Source organism: Acanthopagrus latus, chromosome 16, assembly GCF_904848185.1.
Source record: "Acanthopagrus latus isolate v.2019 chromosome 16, fAcaLat1.1, whole genome shotgun sequence".
In the NCBI taxonomy this organism is placed as follows: Eukaryota; Metazoa; Chordata; class Actinopteri; order Spariformes; family Sparidae; genus Acanthopagrus; species Acanthopagrus latus.
Window position 1 is genome coordinate 13,646,065 of NC_051054.1, and position 18,346 is coordinate 13,664,410.

The 18,346-nt window shown below is 45.0% G+C and overlaps 1 protein-coding gene across 6 annotated transcripts in view; it reads left to right on the top strand.

Annotated features, from left to right (window-relative positions):
• Positions 1-18,346, top strand: part of mboat2a (membrane bound O-acyltransferase domain containing 2a) — a 45,529-nt gene that overhangs the window by 8,620 nt on the left and 18,563 nt on the right. For 5 of the 6 annotated variants that reach the window (XM_037072091.1, XM_037072088.1, XM_037072089.1 and 2 more), the window contains one exon: positions 15,449-15,594. The exons of the other annotated variant lie outside the window; for it this stretch is intronic. In XM_037072091.1, coding sequence (XP_036927986.1) covers positions 15,485-15,594 — 110 coding nt within the window. In that variant the 5' untranslated portion in view covers positions 15,449-15,484. The remainder of the gene's footprint in view (positions 1-15,448; positions 15,595-18,346) is intronic. 6 annotated transcript variants of the gene reach the window in all.

Below are 18,346 nucleotides of genomic sequence, written 5' to 3' on the forward strand. Positions count from 1 at the left end.
TGAACACAAAATAAATAAATAAAGGAATGCCTTCATTTATTATTGGTGCATTTAATACCATTAATTTATTTACTGAACCATTTATATATTCATTTATTCATTTCTCATTTTGGCAGGTTCAGTCCTCCATAAGTCTGTGCCAGAAAAGAACAATCTTTAATGCAATGTTGTGTTTTGAATGCAGAAATGAGATTGCAGATTTGATAATGCATCAAGAATGCAATTAGATAGATGGTAATATTATCTTTTTGCCACTTTACCCACACCTACTGGACACTGATCTATCTGAATGCCTTTTGCACTTAGCATAGCCTTTGATTCTACACATGATGACTCGCAGCTGCCTTGCAGATTAGCTTGCATCTTCAGGGGCTTCCTGTGACTGGATCTGGTCCAACCTCCTGGGTGGAACGTTTGCTGTCAAAGTCGATGATGCACTGCAACATCGCACCAGTATGGTTTTTCATGATGATGGTGTCATTCCGGGTCCAGTTTTTTTTTTGTTTTTTCCCCCCCCCTCAATAATGCATCCAACAGGCTGTGATGGCATCATAAAGCACAATATCCAGTTACAGTCTTGGAAAACATTTGACTCATACAGCCTCGCAGTCATCAAGTGTTGGGTGGCTCCAAACGTTGTGTAGCAAACAGAAATAGCCCCATTAAGTGATTCAGGCAGTCTGCTTGAAATCTAAGACTCCATGCCAGCTGAAACATGGATGATCATTTATTTGTTTATCAGTGATCTTGAAAGGTTTATTATCTCTGTGAGGGGACTTTTGTCACTCTGTAGGTCGTCTCATCAGCTGGAAAGTCCTTCCACAGCTGCATGTGATTCAGTATGCAGCAGCTGGGCCCCCGATGAATCCCTCCATTGGCTTTTTTTTTTTCCACACATTAACAACGCGCTGTTTGTTCGCGAAGCCCTTCACTGTCTGGCATCCTAATATATTTATTATTTTGTGCCTTTACTGTACAAACAGGTCCCGCTGTGTTTGCTTTGTACAGACGAGATCTGAAGGGTAATGATTGGAGTGACTCATACACGCCTGTCTATATTGTGTCTGTTTGCTGTATCAGATGCTCTCGGTGAAGGCTTTTTGACGTGGCGGAGTTCACTGAGGCTTGCATCCAGCAGGCAGATGGCACCGCTGTTTACGGGAAGTCTCTAAGGATTGTGGCAGTGTGGAAATTTCCACCTGTGTGGTGTTGTGCGTGTAATGATGGATTTGACCTTAAACTCTGAAAGTTTCTTTTGTCGCCAGGAATATCCCTCTGACACGGTTATGAATGGTAAATATTTAGCATTCAGATCAGTAGAGATTTTGGATGAGGTAATGTTTTTAGTGTCAGCAGTGGCCTTTTAAAACAGGACAGCAAGAGCATGGATCCAGACAGGTGACAGGTCATTGATCATTGTTGGCAAGAGTGTGTAGATGCTATATTAGACTTTCTGTGTCTTTATACTCACAAATGGAGTCCGGCGGCTGCTCTCCCTTGTAATAAAAGGACAAATAAAAGAAAATATCAGTTCCAGTTTCACTGTTTTATCTCAGAATAGAAGTTGTGTTTTTTTTCCCCCCAGCTCATCAATCATTGCAACGTCAGGTCTGACACACAGATGCAGTCTTACAGTACGTACAGGCAGCGTTGTCATGCGCCCTCTGGGTCTCAAAAGGCTCGCTGCCCAGCTGTACAATCAGCCCTCTGTTTATGTGACATATTGGACTGCAGTTTGTCACAGTCAACGGCCGCATCTTTTATCACAATAACAAGCCCTCTTTTGTCGTTGCTGCTGCATTTTCCGCCCGGCCATTGTACTGTAGGCCTCTGAGCCCACACAGTGACGAGGGTTTGACTCCTGGCTTTCCTCTTTATCCGCTGACAATTCCCTGCTATCGGTGCAACAAGTCCAGCGCTGCAATGTAACAAGTGGTTCCATTAAAGGGATTTAACAGGAGTTTGGCAGATAGTGGTGAAAAGTAGCCGGTTGTGATGGCGACAGACCATTGTGAAGTTATACCTGATATCTCTGGATCTTTGTCGAGCAGTCAGAAAGTTTATGACATTAGCACTAATGTCAATTTTTATTTTCTTAAATGACGGGTGTGCCTTAAAAGTGGTGGTAAGGCCTGAAGAATCTCAACTTGGCTTCCCCCTTTGGTCCCCTGCAGCTGACTGAGTCCCCAGAGCTTTCCACCTTGGTACCGCTGGTCTGACTCTGAAGCTCTCTGGTCTCGTCATCGTTTCTCTACCTCCCCTTTGTCTTTAATTGGCTGCCCTCCGGGGAGTCTTATCCCTCCAATTGATTTCTTTCCCCTTGGCTCTCACTAATGGAGTGCTGCTGGCTGCTGCCGCTATTACGGCGCACAACCAACACAAGCATGTGTAATTCCTCGTGGGGGAACATGGAACGACTTGGCCGCGTGGTTAACGCGAGTGGTTGGTTGTCGACGGGTGCAGACGGGCAGGGTCTTCACAAAGGTGGCTCAAACTTTATGATCACGTGTCTGTATTTACCTCGTCCTTGTCCTGTGTTCTTAGGGTTCAAGCATGATGGAGACTGCCATGGCTGTGGGTTTTGTTTCCTACAAGCAACAAAGGCAATCATGGTATTGCAAAACCATAGTACTAAAAGCATCAATAGATTGTCAGACGAGTGTTATAGATAAGGTAGTTGTTTTCTGTATCTTCTACAAGGATCATTTCCCATGTAATTGAGCCGAACCCATTGGGCTAACTGTAGTTATAGATGGGAAATCTGTGCATCTGTCTTTTCTCTTCACTCTGAAGTACTTAGTGCTGCCTCAAAAGCGGACGTCCACATGACTCAGCTTACTAACTCATTAGTTCCGTTGGTAATGGTGTGGCGTTACGAGGGTGGATCGGGTTCCTGCGCTAAAAAAGCCTGAACTCTCAGCTCCGAGTGCCAGTTAAAGGCCACGGGCACAACACACATGAACGTATACTTTCAAGGAATCGTTTTAACAGCTTCAAATTACAGGCTGAGCGACTAGACCTGTCAGATGTTATAGATTATGGATGAATGCAAACAAGCAAGCCCAGCTTTGAAGATTTGCCTCTGGTTATGATCGGGCCCTCTCACAGTTAATATGCATGTGTTTTTTTTTTTTTTACTTTGATCATTGTTCGTCCGTCTCTGAGGTACTTTACATACTATGGTCTGTAATTTCCCTCCCAAACTCTTATGTGCAACAGCTGCTCTCTGGTCCAATCACCACGCTTTTACCGGGAGTCCGACCGGATAAAGAAAATGCATCCAATATAAATGAGAATGCATGAATATTTATAAGTGTGACTTTGCACTGTCACTTGTAATTCCATTGAAGTAAGCCAGTAAGGCCATTCAGCTGATTCACCTTCACGGGAACAGATAGGCTCTGACACGTTCACCAAGCCTCTGTCACCTTATTTTTAAGTGGCTCTGTGCTCCGATAAACAGTCAATTTGAGTATTGATCATCCGTAACTACAAGTTGCGCTGTCATCTAAAAAAAGTTTGGCCCCTAAATGCAGAATTGATTCTTGATGTTAACTCCCTGGCACCCTCCGCCATCGATTCCCTCGAACCCGATCACCTGTGCTACAGTTGGCTATATACGTCCCAGGATTATACCATGCAATTTAATGTGGTACATGTGTTTGATTGTTGCAGCTCTGGTTTTAGATCACACAAAGAGACCCAATAGACAAAAAACATCAAAGCCACAGTGAAAGAGGAAAATGTAAATCTGTTAAAGCAAGTGGCACAACTTCAATGCTTCCGAATTCATATCGGCTGCATTTTTAATCCAGAATATGGCTGCAGCGAAAGAACAACCAAAAGCAGGTGTTTCAGTTTCACGGCCACGCTCGCTCTCTCCGGCGAGGTGTGAAATTGTGAGAGAGATCAAAACCTGTTGTACAATGTACACGATTTGCAGCGGGCGTGTGTACCCACAAACAGACTGCGTGCTGTAATGTGCTGCCCCGCGCCATCACCTCCTCCTCCTCCTCCTCCTCCTCCCCCCTCCTGTAAAATTAAATTTCATTAAATGGGACATTGGAGTCAGACGAAACATCTTCCAGTGGCCGCTAACGTTTAATGTCTGCGGTGACATATCTGAGCAGCACCGTGGTAGAAAACAGAACATTCATCCAACCAGCAAATGTCAGTTACCTAACACGCTTATGTAACGTTAGCCTAGCTTTTACAGCCTTTGTAACATGACAGGAGAACCTGCCTTTTGTGCTGCGTCCGGTCCTCGTGCCCGAGCGTCGCTGTGAAGTTTTGTGTACCAGACTTCGAGGGGACTCTCGTTGTAAATGCTCGGTCTATACAGCCCGCACGCCGCTCTGGATGTGAACACTTCTAATTGGAGCTGTGAGCACTTGACTGCGGACTCCTGCCAGAGTGCGTTCAGTCATTTGTGAAGATCTGTTGTTTTAAAGGTTGTCTCCCCACTCTTAGCACACCATTGAGGACTTTTTGCGTATACAGTGCTGTATCATAGCAACTGACTGCTTTCCTTTTTCATCTAGGTGGTGGCTGCCAACGCTAGGAATATTGTGTTTTCTCGTGTGGAATCGAATCCTTTTTTTTTTTTTTTTGTCTCCCCACACTAGACACGCAACTATTGTGTCAAAGTCAAAAGTCGAATTTGCGTGTTGCGCTTTACAAGCTCATGGCTTTTAAGTCCATTTGGCTCAGTGTCTTGGGCTTCACAGTGAACTGAGCTAATGAGCAGATAAAATGCCTTTTGTAGCACTCTGGTATAAACCGACCTTTAGGTGGGGCAGAATTAGAGCTTTCAGTGGGATGTTTGTACTGTGGAGGACTGGGGCCTCTGGAACACAAAGAGCTTGATTTGCGGTATGGCACTCAATGCAAAGTTTTCAAAACTGCGCTTTGGCGAATGTTGTCGTTCTTTTTTTATGGTAACAAGACACAATCCTCCGTATCAAAATTCTCCAGGTGAGCAAAAAGGAACAAAAGGAAATTATTTTAAATTTCTGACAAGACTTATCCCGGAACTAGACTTGTGTTACTAAAAGGATCTTCGATGTCAGCATCTAATTCTGTATGATTGTTTCCGTTCTGTTGTCAGACACTTTGAGTCACGACCTCAGCTGGTCAGTGGCAACAACAAGCACACCTACCATATGTAACTTCAATTTCCGTATGGTTGGATCATGTTGCAACCAATGCTGCTGAGGCGCCCAGGTTTGAAAATACCAGAATTCCCCTTTAACATTAGGCTAAGTCATTTTCTTCCATCTCGTGACTTGCAAGCCTCATGTATTCTCTACAAAAAATGACATACAGGCAGTTGTTTAAGAGCTACTGATGTGCTGCTTTGCTGGGAAACGAAGCCCATCTTTCCAAATCTGTCCAGCTTTTGTTGATGTGAGTGAATGTAGTGTAATAGCTCCCAAGGGAGCTCAGTATTCATTAAGGATGGCTTATATATTTGTTTGGAGTTTCGACCACAGAATGACAGGAATGAAGCCCACTGGAGAGGGAACAAAGTGATTGATTTGAGTTTTAGAGTAAGAAGTTGAAGGACATGCTCTTCACTTTACCATTCCTCACCAGTCCCTTGTATACTATATATATATACCAAGCAGTTTTCCAGGGTTCCTCACCGTTTTATGCAGGGTAGTCTTCACAACAACTTTACTTTTCCATTCACGAAACGTAAAGGAGTATCAGCTAGAGAAAAAGATGTGCCGACTATCAGCCACAAGTACGAATAAAAGAAAAGAGCATCGTAGTTGCTGTCAGATAATGATGTATTTGAGATTCCAGCACACGTTGCTACTTCAAATCCAGTCCATTAAGGCATTTAATGATCATACATGATGACACAACCTCCCTGTTATCCCCCGTCTTTTTATGTTCCACATTAAGGAACCGCAACTGCGGCTCCGTGTTCAAACAACACAAGGGTGGTCATTAAGGTTTTTGGTTTGAGGCCGTCTCAGTCCTGCTCGCTTTTCATGAGCAACAGGATTTTTCTTTTTCCTCCAGCATCTCTGTGTGAATAAAATTGGCTGTGATGACACCAGACACTAGCCTAGTAATACCGCTCTCGGTCAAGAATCCGAGACACCGCTATGACTCACTGCCTTTTAGCTGCATCGGCCTCTCGCACCACGTCGGCGACCCATCGCAAGAAATCCACAGCGTAACTCTTATTTTGAAAGCAACTACTGCATTTCTAATGAAGTCATTTTCCTTCTAGTTATCTGCATATTTCCTTCATGGCTAACTCGTGTGCAGACTGCCAGGATTCAGAGTCTGGAGGCATCTTGGCATACAGTCCTGGATACATGAGACCTGGATGAGTGGATACGTTCCGCCCTGCCTACTGTAACGATCCGGTGTCGCTCTGCTCCGAGTATGTCGTCATTCATTTTCACTGATACTATACGCTAGAAAAGTCAGGGTTGGCACAGAAAACACAGCTCTCCCAATTTCCAGTTGAGCACACTGTAAAAAGTATGTCCCTGACTGTGTAAATCACCGCGCTGCTGGAAGTTGTTTGCGAAGAGTAATGTGCGCGTATCGAAAAAGGGGCGTGAAGCAAACGCTCCCTACTTGTTGTGTTTTATGCGTCCACATTTGTCAGCACCATCGAAGAGACGTGCATCTGCAGGCAGCGGGAATATTTAATGGGTGACATAATCGTCGAGCAGTAATTTCATCAGTTTATTAGTTTAGCTGCTGCAAAACATTGTGGAACATACTGCATCTTTCATTTGGGCCTGCTGCAGGTTATTTCTCCAAAACACCCCCCCCTCTCTCTCTCTCTGTCTCTCTCTCTCTCTCTCTCTCCCTCTGTTTGCCTTGTCTTCACTTCTCTGTGATGATGCCAGTAAATCTCCTGCATAAACTATATGGCTGGTAAGTGTTTGATAGGAGTTGCACGTATCAAAAAGGGGGTAAGTGGCTTCAAAGCTCCTCGTGTCTGTGGACAGTCGAAGATAAAAGAAAGAAACCTAAAGGGAGAGAGGGAGAGATGTCTGCAGTGAAGGGTGCACAGACAGTGGTTAGCACGTCTGGTCTGCAATGCCCACACAGGACTCTTCCTATAGTGTTCGCTAATTACAAGGTTTTGCCTTTCCCCTCTCCCTCTTTTGCTTCTGTCGGCTCTGTTTGTTTCCTGCACTGACATGGCAACATACAGTGTGCGCACACGAGCGCATCAAGCAAAGGTCAGCCCATCGCGGTGTAAACGTATCCCGCAGCATTAACATTTTTCATCATCGCACTTCCCCATCAGGCACCACGGCGGCCGCTCAGGGCGCGGATGACGCTTTCCGACCGAAAGCAGCCCTGTAATCTTCGCATGGGTCGGGTACGTGTGGCTCAAGGAAAGGAACTACACACACATGCGCGCGTATATTGTGTGCGAGGGTTCTGGCCCAGTGCTGCTGGCTGCCTTGTGAGGAATGGTTGATTGTTTGGCTATTAATAGCCTGCCTGACCGTAAGAGCCTGACAGGGATCTGTGGACCGGCTCAGAGGGGAGAGCGCCACACTGCAGGCTTCAACACTCTGCGTGCATCAGTGCAGGCTGCCTTTGTGCGGCTCCCACCTGTGTGGCACTCACTTCATTATTGTCGTACATTTCTAAAACACGGGCTTATATTCGAAGCCTGTGTTCAGCTCTCTTCATGAAACACTCATTCCTTTTGTCAAACCGACTTGTGGCCAAAATGTCCAAGTTTTGACTTCTTTGTTTTTGTTTTTGTTTTTTTTTTTTTTCATTTTTTTTGTACGTGTGTGTGTTTGTGAGTGGGCTGAAGGGGGCACCGCCACTGGCATGATACAAGTCAAAGCTTTGTTGTGTTGCAGCTAAGAACAAGAATGCTGTTGTTCCCATACTGTCAGCATGATCTAGCTTCACTGGGCACACACACACACACACACACACACAAGTCAGCCTGTCTCTGGGAGCCATGACCGATTGTGCCTGGCACATTTATTTGTCCGGGGCTAAAGTAGTCATGGCATTGGCCGTGTCTCTGTTTGGCTCCGTGCGTGCGTTTGTTTGCGAGTGTGCGTTCGCATGTGGAAGAACCCTGGCAGATAGTCCACTGCCCTCATTTCTATTCAGCCAGGAATTGGGTTGAACAGTGGAGGATGGGGCGCCGGTGTCGCCGGTCCACATTATTGATCCATCCGTGTTATCGACTGGATAAATGTATGGCTTCGTAAACAGTGCGTGTCCTCGGATGGTATTTAGCGCGTTCCCCACAATTTGCAGCCAATTTCTAACTCTCCCTCTCCGACTCTGCTCCATCCAGCTCCTTTTGTCACATTTGCTAACACTCTTATCATCAGCTGTTTTTAATCCTCTGTGGGAATTAGACATCAACGCTCTCTCCGGCAGCCGCCAAACACCAAAACTGCTGACAGCGGGACGTTTCCGTGTGTGTGTGCCATAGCGCTCCGTAAGAAGGATCAGGACAGTATAGTATGTCATATATGCTCCCCCCAGCCACTTTATGAGTAGAATACAGACTGTGACGCTTGCCGAGTTTATCTTCAAGGCTCCGGGTCCCTCCCTCCGCTCTGGCAGCAGCAGCGCAGTGAATCTGCATGAGTCATTGTGGACTACAGCTGATGGAAATTAAATGAGACTGTGCAGAACAGGACGTCACATAGGCTGTACAGGGGAAGGCGGTGGGGGTGGGGGTTTGGGTAGTAACTTAACATGGAGAAAAAAAAAGGGTTTTATGCTAATGACTTGTCTAAATTTATCCCCCACTTTGTGTCGACACACGAACAGATGCAGGCACACGTGCAAAGACAGGAACCCACCAGTTGCTGTGAGTAAGACGCGGATAGGAAGGCATACACTGCTATTTCCCACAAAAAAAAAAGGGGGAACTATTTTAGTCTCTGCGTGCTAAAGAGGGAGCGAGCACAGGGAGGGGAGGAGAGGAGTACTATTTATGAAAAGCAATATTACCTCGGTTGTATGCATGTGTGTGCGTGCACGTGTGCGCGTGTGTGTGTATGTCTGTGTGATACTACTCTGCCTCACTGAAGGAGTAAAAGTCATTACCCAAGCAAAGAGCGCTCCCTTGGGAAAGGTGTCCTGCACCTACAGAGAGCAGGTCAGACTCAACAAGCCTGTTTTTATTGAGATGTTTATCTGTCTCGCTGCCCCATGGGAACCTAACGCACTGCGTTTTCTCTAGGCAATAAAGGTTAGGCGGTGTCAGTGTACAGTTAGGTCGGATTCGATCTGAATGTCCTGTTTTGTTTTGTTTTTTTCACACATTGCTGTTTGAATTTTCATCCTAAGATGTATACGACCATTTTATTCTGTTGGATCAGCTATTATTCCTTTTTCCTTTACAGCCATTCATAACTGTTTAATGCTAATTTGCAAACACGGACGGGCCCGCGCTGAAGACTCACGTTGCAAACATGCACTACATGCAGCGTGTTGGCGTTGTCAGGATGAACTCGCCACGCTGACGTTAGCGTTAAGCCCAAAGCACAGCTGTGCCTGAGTCGGGGGGGCCTCACCGCGCTGCTGGCCTGGCTGTAGATTCTTGTTCTTGTTTTATTTTATAGAAGGGAAAAGAGGAAAATCAATGCCCAGAGGATGAATGACTCTCCATCCATCTGTTCCCCCCCACCCCCCACCCCGTGGCACTCCTCCCTTTCTCCACAACCCTGCCGCCTGCCTGCCTGCAGCTCCTATCTAGCGTGACGTGTCCGGCTTATAAGTTAGATTTAAACACTAGCAGGCACAGACGGAGGAGAGGCGTTACATGTAACGTGCTCTTTCACATTCACGATCACGGCGCTTCTTGTTGGTGCCATTTCAGGATGAACGGAGGCCTGGGGAAAACTGCGAGGGAAGACAGGAAGTGAGCGAAAAAACAGGCGGAGCGGTGCAGGGACGACACGAACACGAGCAGCGCGTTAGCCCCAGGGGGCTTCGTGTTACCCTCCCTCACACGTACGCAGACACAGGGACATGCACACTGTAGTTCAGTCAACAAGGAGCTTCAGGAAACTGGCTTATCTCTGTCTACCACTGCAACCACGATGACTTCCCCCTCCTCCCCTTTAGTTCCTCTGCCTCTCTGCCAGTCTGTGTGACAGTCTTTAATGTAGCTTCTTAAAGCCGAGCCGAGCCGAGCCGAGCCGGGCCCCCGTGCCACAGCTGCCAGGAGGGAGCTGCCTGATAGCTCATTGCTCTTAAGCGCTAATTGCTCACTGGCGCCTGCCACCCATCTAAACATCTGCATGTTGTCTCGCACCCTCTCTGCCTCACTTTAATGAGAAACGATAGATCTGTGACACTTTTGTCTGGTACTGAGAGAAAGGGAGTGGTGTTCCAAGGTGTGTTCTCACCAAGCCTGGTTAGGGCGGTTTGTTGGAGCTTTTGGAGCCAATATTGTGTCATTGGTGTTTGTTTACATAGGTGTCAAGGAAGAAGAGGCATGAATAATTGTCATCTGCCAAACAGACTTGTTTGCAAGTTCACTCTGTTTTTGGTCACTCCCCCATTCCCCAATGTAGTCTTTTGTCCATGAACATATTTCAGTGGGTTCAAGTGGGAGATTTATCTGAAAACAGTGGCATTTTGTTTCGCCGCGGCTCCTTTTGAATCTCTTACAAACTGTTCTGCGACAGATATTCTGCCATTACATTCTGAGACAATAAGAGCGCTGTACCCCGGGGTAGAGTTGACTTCAGCGTGAATCAATAATGGAAGAGTGGATCCATGTATTATGAATGAAGAAGCGACGTCCCTGGCACAGGCACTTGTCAATTGCAAAAATGTTTATTCAGTAAAGCGCTATCTCAACACTGGCGACAGGCTGAGGGGGAAACACACTTAGCCTTATCTATGAACAAATCCTTTGAAAATCAAGAATGGTGTTGCCTCTTCGCACGTTCAGATCTTATCTTCATGCCGCGCTTTATCAGACGTCCCCTTGTTATCACAACTTTGCTGTAATATATGGCATGCACCCAGGACGGCAACGGCGGCTGCCGCGTATCCCACAATTCTTTGCATTCACGTGGAATGCGCCATGCATGCGGCACCGGAATCAAAGCCAGGACGCCACAGTGTCAGTTCAGTGTGAAATCACATCTGGGAGTGAAATCTAGCAAGTCAACGAGCTTGTGGACTCGTTAGATAACGGCTGCCCAGGTGAAAAAAACCCAAACAGTTGTGTTTACTTTGACCGCTGATTTCGCAACTGCTGGCATTCGCTCCCAGTGTCAGTCTACTTTTCTCACAGCATTTTATAGATTGAGTTGTGAACTTGGCCTCACCCTGCATTGGATGTTAATGATTCATCTATTAATTGCTGTTAAGAATTCGACTGATTATGCATTCATTGACTGTCGATAATTGATTTTTAAGGCATCCTGCCATCATTAAAAGAAATTGCTGAAAATGTGCTTCCTTGATTCCTCCTCAGGTGTGTGCACGAGTGAGTTTATACATTTGTGGACCGTGAAACTTCAACAGACTTTCCATAGGCATGCAAATGAACTGAGTCTATTAAAATGTGTGGATTTGAATTTAAATGGGACATGAGACATTTGCTCGCCTGTCGCTGTCAAGTATGCACACAAGCTCGTCTCCCCACGTGCGTCACCAGATCATGTGTTTTTTTTTTGTTTTTTTTTTAGTGATCTGGAACAAGATGAGACTTATCAAGTAGCGTCTTTCACGACATTTCCCACTTCATTAATTACCCAAGCTTTCTGTGTGTCAGTGCCTCAGCGAGTGCAGTTCCAGGGCACCCGAGGTCTCCGATAAAACCCGGCAGTAATCAACAGGTCCAATTACAAGTCTGCACAAGTAGACAACAGTGGGCCTTTTCACAGTCGGCCAGAACGATTTTCACGCATCTCATCACCGCCAAAGATTGCTCTTTTGAAAAAGCAGGCTTGGCTAATCTTGTCAACAAACAAAGAAGGCCTTCTTGAATATTGAGAGGTTTGATTTATTTTTTTTTCTTTCCCCCCCAGAAGGCAGCATTATAAAGTAACGCTGAACGTTTCCTGCTGCTGTTTTTATTTGTCGCTTGTCGGAGGTCATCTGTTCTCGTACATCTTCTTTGCGCGTGGATGTTGGTGGCTCCTGCCTCAAAATCATGAATTCAGTGCCTCGTCCTCAAATTATATTTCTCTATGGAATTGGGTTGTATAAAAGTGAGCGTTCGAGCTGCTCGCTGGAGGGCTGCGCCGCAGGTTTTTGTCGTGAAGCCACCTGCTGTTCTCCTGCGGCTCAGAGTTCCAACTAATCAGTCATGCTTCATAATCAAAATGTAACCACCGTCAAAACTCGACAACTGCAGTCATACTCTTAATAGTGTATGAAAAGCTTAAGAGCGGATAATTCACAGTTGATAAATTGCTCAGTCAGAGCTTTTTTCTTTTTTTTTTTTCTTTTGCCTCACAGTCAGCTTTCAAGTGAGCTGTGAACAATGCAGTTCCTCTGTCACGCCCTTCCAGTCTCCCACATGAAATTCCTGTCTTACAAAGCAATGTGTTCATATCCAGGGAGGGGCTGATTACACACTCTCCTGCTCTCAGGCTAGTGCAAAGACAGTAGTCCTAGTTCAGCTACAAGTGATTTGTAAGGAAACAGTCACTTGGACAGTAGTTCATAATAACCGAAGATATATGTGTCTGTGTTTTCATTCTCTCAATAACACAGCCGCTAACAGATGTTTGTCTGTAGTTTGTTGACGTCTGTTTTTTTTTTTTTGCGTCTCCGGTTGCATTGATAAATCGACTATAAGTAAGTGTGGGATGTTTGGCAAATGAGCCAGTCATTCATAGTGCAGGCGCGCAGGCCGACGAGTCGACCAACGAGCAGTGTCCTCTCCTCTAAAGGAGCAGCTTGAAGTAATCAAAGCGTGAAATGACATCCAAAGCTGTGGATTGGGTAAATACCGCTTGCGTGAGATGGGGTAGCCTGCGGAGGTCGGTTTTTGCGAGTCGCTGTCATTGCCGGGGCGACATGTTTTTTTTTAATTTTTTGTTTTTAGCACTCGAGATTACAAATGAAGAGAGGGTGATCTTTGCACAAATTTTGTCCTGATCACTTGCACCAGAGAGAACGTGAATCGGCACGACGCTCACATTTTGCACATGAGAAGCAAATCAATATAGGTTAAAACTAAGGCCTGCTCCCTGTATTATTCATGGTTGAATGATTGCAATAAATGCCAGTCTGAATAAACCCCGACATTTACTGGCACACGGGTGGGGTGGGTTGTTTGCTTTGGATTCATACGAGCCAGGCAGATGACTGGTCGTTTGCTTTTAGGCTCCATAAAAACGCGATAAGGAGATAACGCGACACACCTTGGTTTACTTTTTAACTGTTGTTAGTTTTGCTTCAGCGTGTGGATCAGCCAGTACCATCAGGACTGTGCTCACACTCTATTCTTTTAGGCTCTCTGGCTGGATTATTTGTTAATTACCCTCATCCCAGTCCCAACTGGGTTCCTCCATTGAACAGTACCAGACCGGACAAAAGAGGACAGCTCCTGTGCTTCACGTATGTGTGTGTGTGTCAGTGTGTTTTTTTTTTTTATATGGTCACAGTGAAACCAAAACTGCCACTTTTGCTGCTAAAGCGCCACGGGATGTGGTACACTCAGGCTAATGCGGCAGATGATTTGGCGCTACATCGTGCAGACTAAAGCACCTACTTAAGGCTATATCCGCCCGTCTCCCTCCCTCCCTCGCTCTTATTAATCATGCAGGATGCATAGACAATGGATGGCTCTCGTGGTGTCTCTAGCCTTTCACTGCTTTGCTGGCCAGACGGATCTGTTAACATGACCTATATACATGGACGGGCCATTGTGCCTTCAGACATGCATCACTGATCATGGCATCAAACAAACATGAACGGTTCCTGGCAGATAAGTCTTAATTTCACTTCTTGCACTATTTAGTGTAACGTGAGCTTGTGTCTGCCGTGCAGTTTCTCTGCTCTTGTCCCAAATCGGCTTTTGGATAAGACGTGCACGGCCACCGAGCACATGCGACCACAAATGCGAGGCGACGTCACCGTGCAGGAATAGCAGCTCTTCTGGTATTGGCCTTGCGTGTTATTATGCGGGTGTAAACGGGGGATTGATGGCAGAGAAAGCTGACTTAGAGAGGAAATGGAGAAATAAATCTGAGGGGCTTTTAGCCTGTGCTCATGTGTGAGCGGGAGTGTGTGTTTTTCGATAACGAGTGCGATGAGTTGCTCAGCCGTACGGGACAGCGGGATGGCGAGACGCATCAAACAGCGTCCCTGAGTCATCGCCGACATATGCAGACATGTACACAAATACACAACGCCGTGCGTTATCTCCACTGATGATGTCAGTGAGGGGAAAATCAACCAGACTGTCGACAGAGTAGGAGGTCGCAGCCATAAAAAGAATCAAATTTACTGGATAACTGCATCCAATCAGATCAATAGGGTGCTGTATGTTATATATGCCCACCACCTCCTCCCTTTTTTCCCCCTATCTTTCGCCATGTGGTTCAGGATGAGTAGAGATAAAGTGCTGGCAATCAAACAGAGAGGTCTCCATTGTGCTTCCCTGGATGGATCCAGTCAATCTCTCTATTGTCCGGAGTAAAGCCTCTTTGCCGTGCCATTTGGAGACATTAGGAGATGAAATAAGGTCTCAAACACCCACTTTAACCGGGCTTTGCCCTGACCGGTCAGACGGCATGTATTTATATACAACACAATAACACATGCATTTTTAGAAAAGGCTGATATCCGTTGAGAGATGATGCTTGAGTGCTTCGGGGACAGTTGAGGCACGGTTTAGCCCGCTCACTATGAAAACTTCGCATCTGAGTGAAAACATAAAACGTAAGTAGGTGCAGTTGTGTTGGTGCAAAACAGCTGAATTTCTGATTTTTTTTTTATGATGCTATTGCAAAATGTATACATCCAATTCATGTAAAATACATGATTGAACAATTTCACTATTGGTTTGGAAATCAAATTTAGCGGTTGGGCCACTAAAGAAACTGATGGCTCGAGTGCACCTCAAAACTAGCGGTTAACTAGTCTAAGATGTCGCTGTTGACTCTCGCAAAGCAACACAGTACCATTAGGTTAAATGATATCGTTAAGTGTTGCAGTTATGGCTGAAAAGGACAGTGAAAATAAGTTAAGAATTTTGCAGAGTTTGCCTATCTCTGCAATACTGATCAACTGTTGTCTCCCTGGAAGTTGCGTTATTGGTGCAACGTCACCGTGACTCGGTCACTAGATATCAACTGGCTTTAACGATTACTCACACCTTAATTGTATTCCTTATCATCGCTGCAATCCCAGACCTTGGCGAAGGCCCAGCTCTGGCTGCCAGTCTCCACGAAGTCATCCCGATCTCTGACATCACTTTTGTGTGTGTCCCTTTTGTGTGCAGGTAAACTTTGTGGCGTGTCAGCTGTTCGCCCTGCTGATGGCTGTGTGGTTTCGGATCTACCTCCACCCCAGTAAGACCAGTCCTTTCATCAGACATGTGGTGGCCACTCTGCTGGGCTTCTACTTGGCTCTCTTCTGCTTTGGCTGGTGAGTCACTGCTCTGTTTATCCCGCAGCTCTTTTCTTGTCATCACTGTCATTTTATATTCTGCTCCTTCCTTCCTTCCCTCCTTCCTTCCTTCCTCAGCAATTCTGCCTACAATATTATGTTGGCGAGCTCCTTTTCCTGCAGATTGTGTCCATGTCCTAATTCCATGCTTTCTTGTACAAACATTACTCTATTCTTAAGGATTGTTTGTTAATCTCATGGTTACGGTGTTGGTATATGAAAATATTTTGTAGTGTTATGTAATTAAAGGAAATGTTATATAATTAAGTGGCCACTTCTGCTTCAGTTGGCGATAACCTACATTTCCCAGAATGCCTTTCCATCAACCCCAGAGCATGTCCCTGAGTGTGTTAGCTCTAGCAGAAACGATTAGTCTGTTAATCTGAAAGTTAATCAAAAAGTGTTTGGAAAATTAATTAATCTTTTAAATCGTTTGTCAAGCGACGATGGCAAACATTGGGCTGGTTTCCACTAGGAGTTTTGGAATGTTCGTTGGATAAGACAAACCATGATGAGCAGGTGTCACTGCATTTTTTGTTTTCTATAGATAAAACAGTTTATTCATAAGTCAGAAAATGAGACAGATTTATTGATAGTGGCCTTTAGAGAAGTGGAAAGGAGTCTTTCTGTTCAAGCAGAAGAAAGCGTGACAACCTAACTCCTTAAAACCAAATCACTAACAGTTTCTATCTGCACTGGTCACTGATACACTTTATAATCGAAGAAAGAAAGTACAAATAGCAGATGTGACTGGATAGTAAATTAAATGGTGCGCCATATTTGCTCTTAGTGTGGTCTGATGTTTAGCTGGCTTGCTAGCATTAGCAACATGCTAACGTGCTGGATCTGTGAGCACAGCCGCAAAAGTGGAAGAACCAGTGAGAGCTCACGTTTGGATTCTTGCAAAACAGCAGATTATTTGATAATGAAATGTTACCTGAGCAGAACATGTGATGACATCAGTCGAATGAAAAATGAATCGGAGGGCAGTGATAATGTCACATTTAAACTCAAATTACTCAGTTTATAGGTGGAGTGATAAACCCTGGGGTTGGAAGAGAATAATGAAACAAAGTATAAACTAACATTCTCACTAATTGTGTAATTTAATGTGATTTTGATTAAATTCTTAGTAGATCGTGTATAAAATTTCAGTGTTGATTGTTTAATGACCAGCTGCCACTCGCACAGTCTCACAGATATTCATTTTTATCGGCAGTTGGTTGGTTGCCTGTGGGAATAAAATGAGCACATCACTGAACGACATGAAGGGTATCTAACAGAGCTCACATGTTCAAAGTGCGGCAACGACTATTGTTTTTATGTATCAATTAATGTGAAAAATAAGTTGGCAGATTAATCGATGAATTGTTTGGCCTGTACGATGTCAAGTATAGTGAAGGATGCACATACAGCTGACAGCAAACTGTGACATCTTTTGAATGTCTCGTGCTTCAGATGTGCTACTTGCTTCAGCTCTTGTATAGAGGAAGATTTTCCAAGAAGGATCACAGTGAAATCAGCGACAATATTACAATGCAAATTCATTGTTGTTTCATCAGTGATAGTTGCTCTGAGTAATAGGATTGATATGAGGAGCCTTTCCTTTCATCATCTTACTTTTACCAGTCAGCCCACCGAGTTTGCTGTTTCTCATTGGTTCCTTTTGTTCTCCTGTTATCATCCCACACCTTTTTCCTTGTTTGCTGCTTGTCAGCCATCATCATCCCCCTCCTTCTCCTCCTCCTCTCTTCTCGCTCCCGCCATCCCCCCATCGCTGCCCTTTCCCTCCTCATTCTCCCTCGCCCTGTCCTCATTCTCCTCATCCTCGCCAAAGCAAATGGGTCGATCGGGTAGTAACTGATATGCAATTAGAAAGCTATTGCCTTGTAATAGACAACCCACTGTACCTCTGCCAGAGTGCCTCTCAAAGTGCAGCTGTGTGTATGTGCGCGTGTGTTTGTGTGTTGGAGAGCAAACCTGGGGAAACACTAGCCTGACATCAGGCTAGTTGGAAAATGCCAAACAGGTGAAATGTTACCTGGTCGCCAGGTTATATGTGACAGGGTTTTATCTGATCTGGCGTGGAGATAGACGGTTTCGTGTCCGCGAGCTGCGGCCGGATCAGATTATTTGTTGTGGCTCGGAGAGGTCATGTGGCGCAACTCATTCATGAATCAGATGTCATAACAGTGCCAGTGTCAAAAGTGACTTGTGTTGCTCAGTTAAAGCACGGACTGATATTTAGTTACGAATAGATCTTTTATTGTTTGAAATAAATGTACATGATTAACTCTGCATTTAACATGAGAAAGGAAAAAGATCAATAGAATAGCATTTGAGATGTTTCTGCCAAAATGACATCTGCAATCATAACATGTTGGCAGATTGCCATCACATCCTCGCTATACAACAGAAATAACAAAAAAAAAAATAAGGAAGTGAAACACAGAACTAGTAAAATGGCACAAGTAAAGTGCCTGTACATGTCACTGACATGTGAAAGGGTGCTGATTTACTGGGCAACAAAACAAGTATTTTTATTTTTTAAAGTTTTATACATTTATGTACGAAAAGCAAAAGAAAATGAAGTTACTATTCACCAAGTTGATGTATCATCTTGACCATGACAGCCTCTTTGTCCAAATGGGCCAAACAATCAATAAATGAAGTTTATGTCTGTGCGAGCCTGCCAGAGAGTTTACGTGCCAAGGTAATTAATAGAGCACAA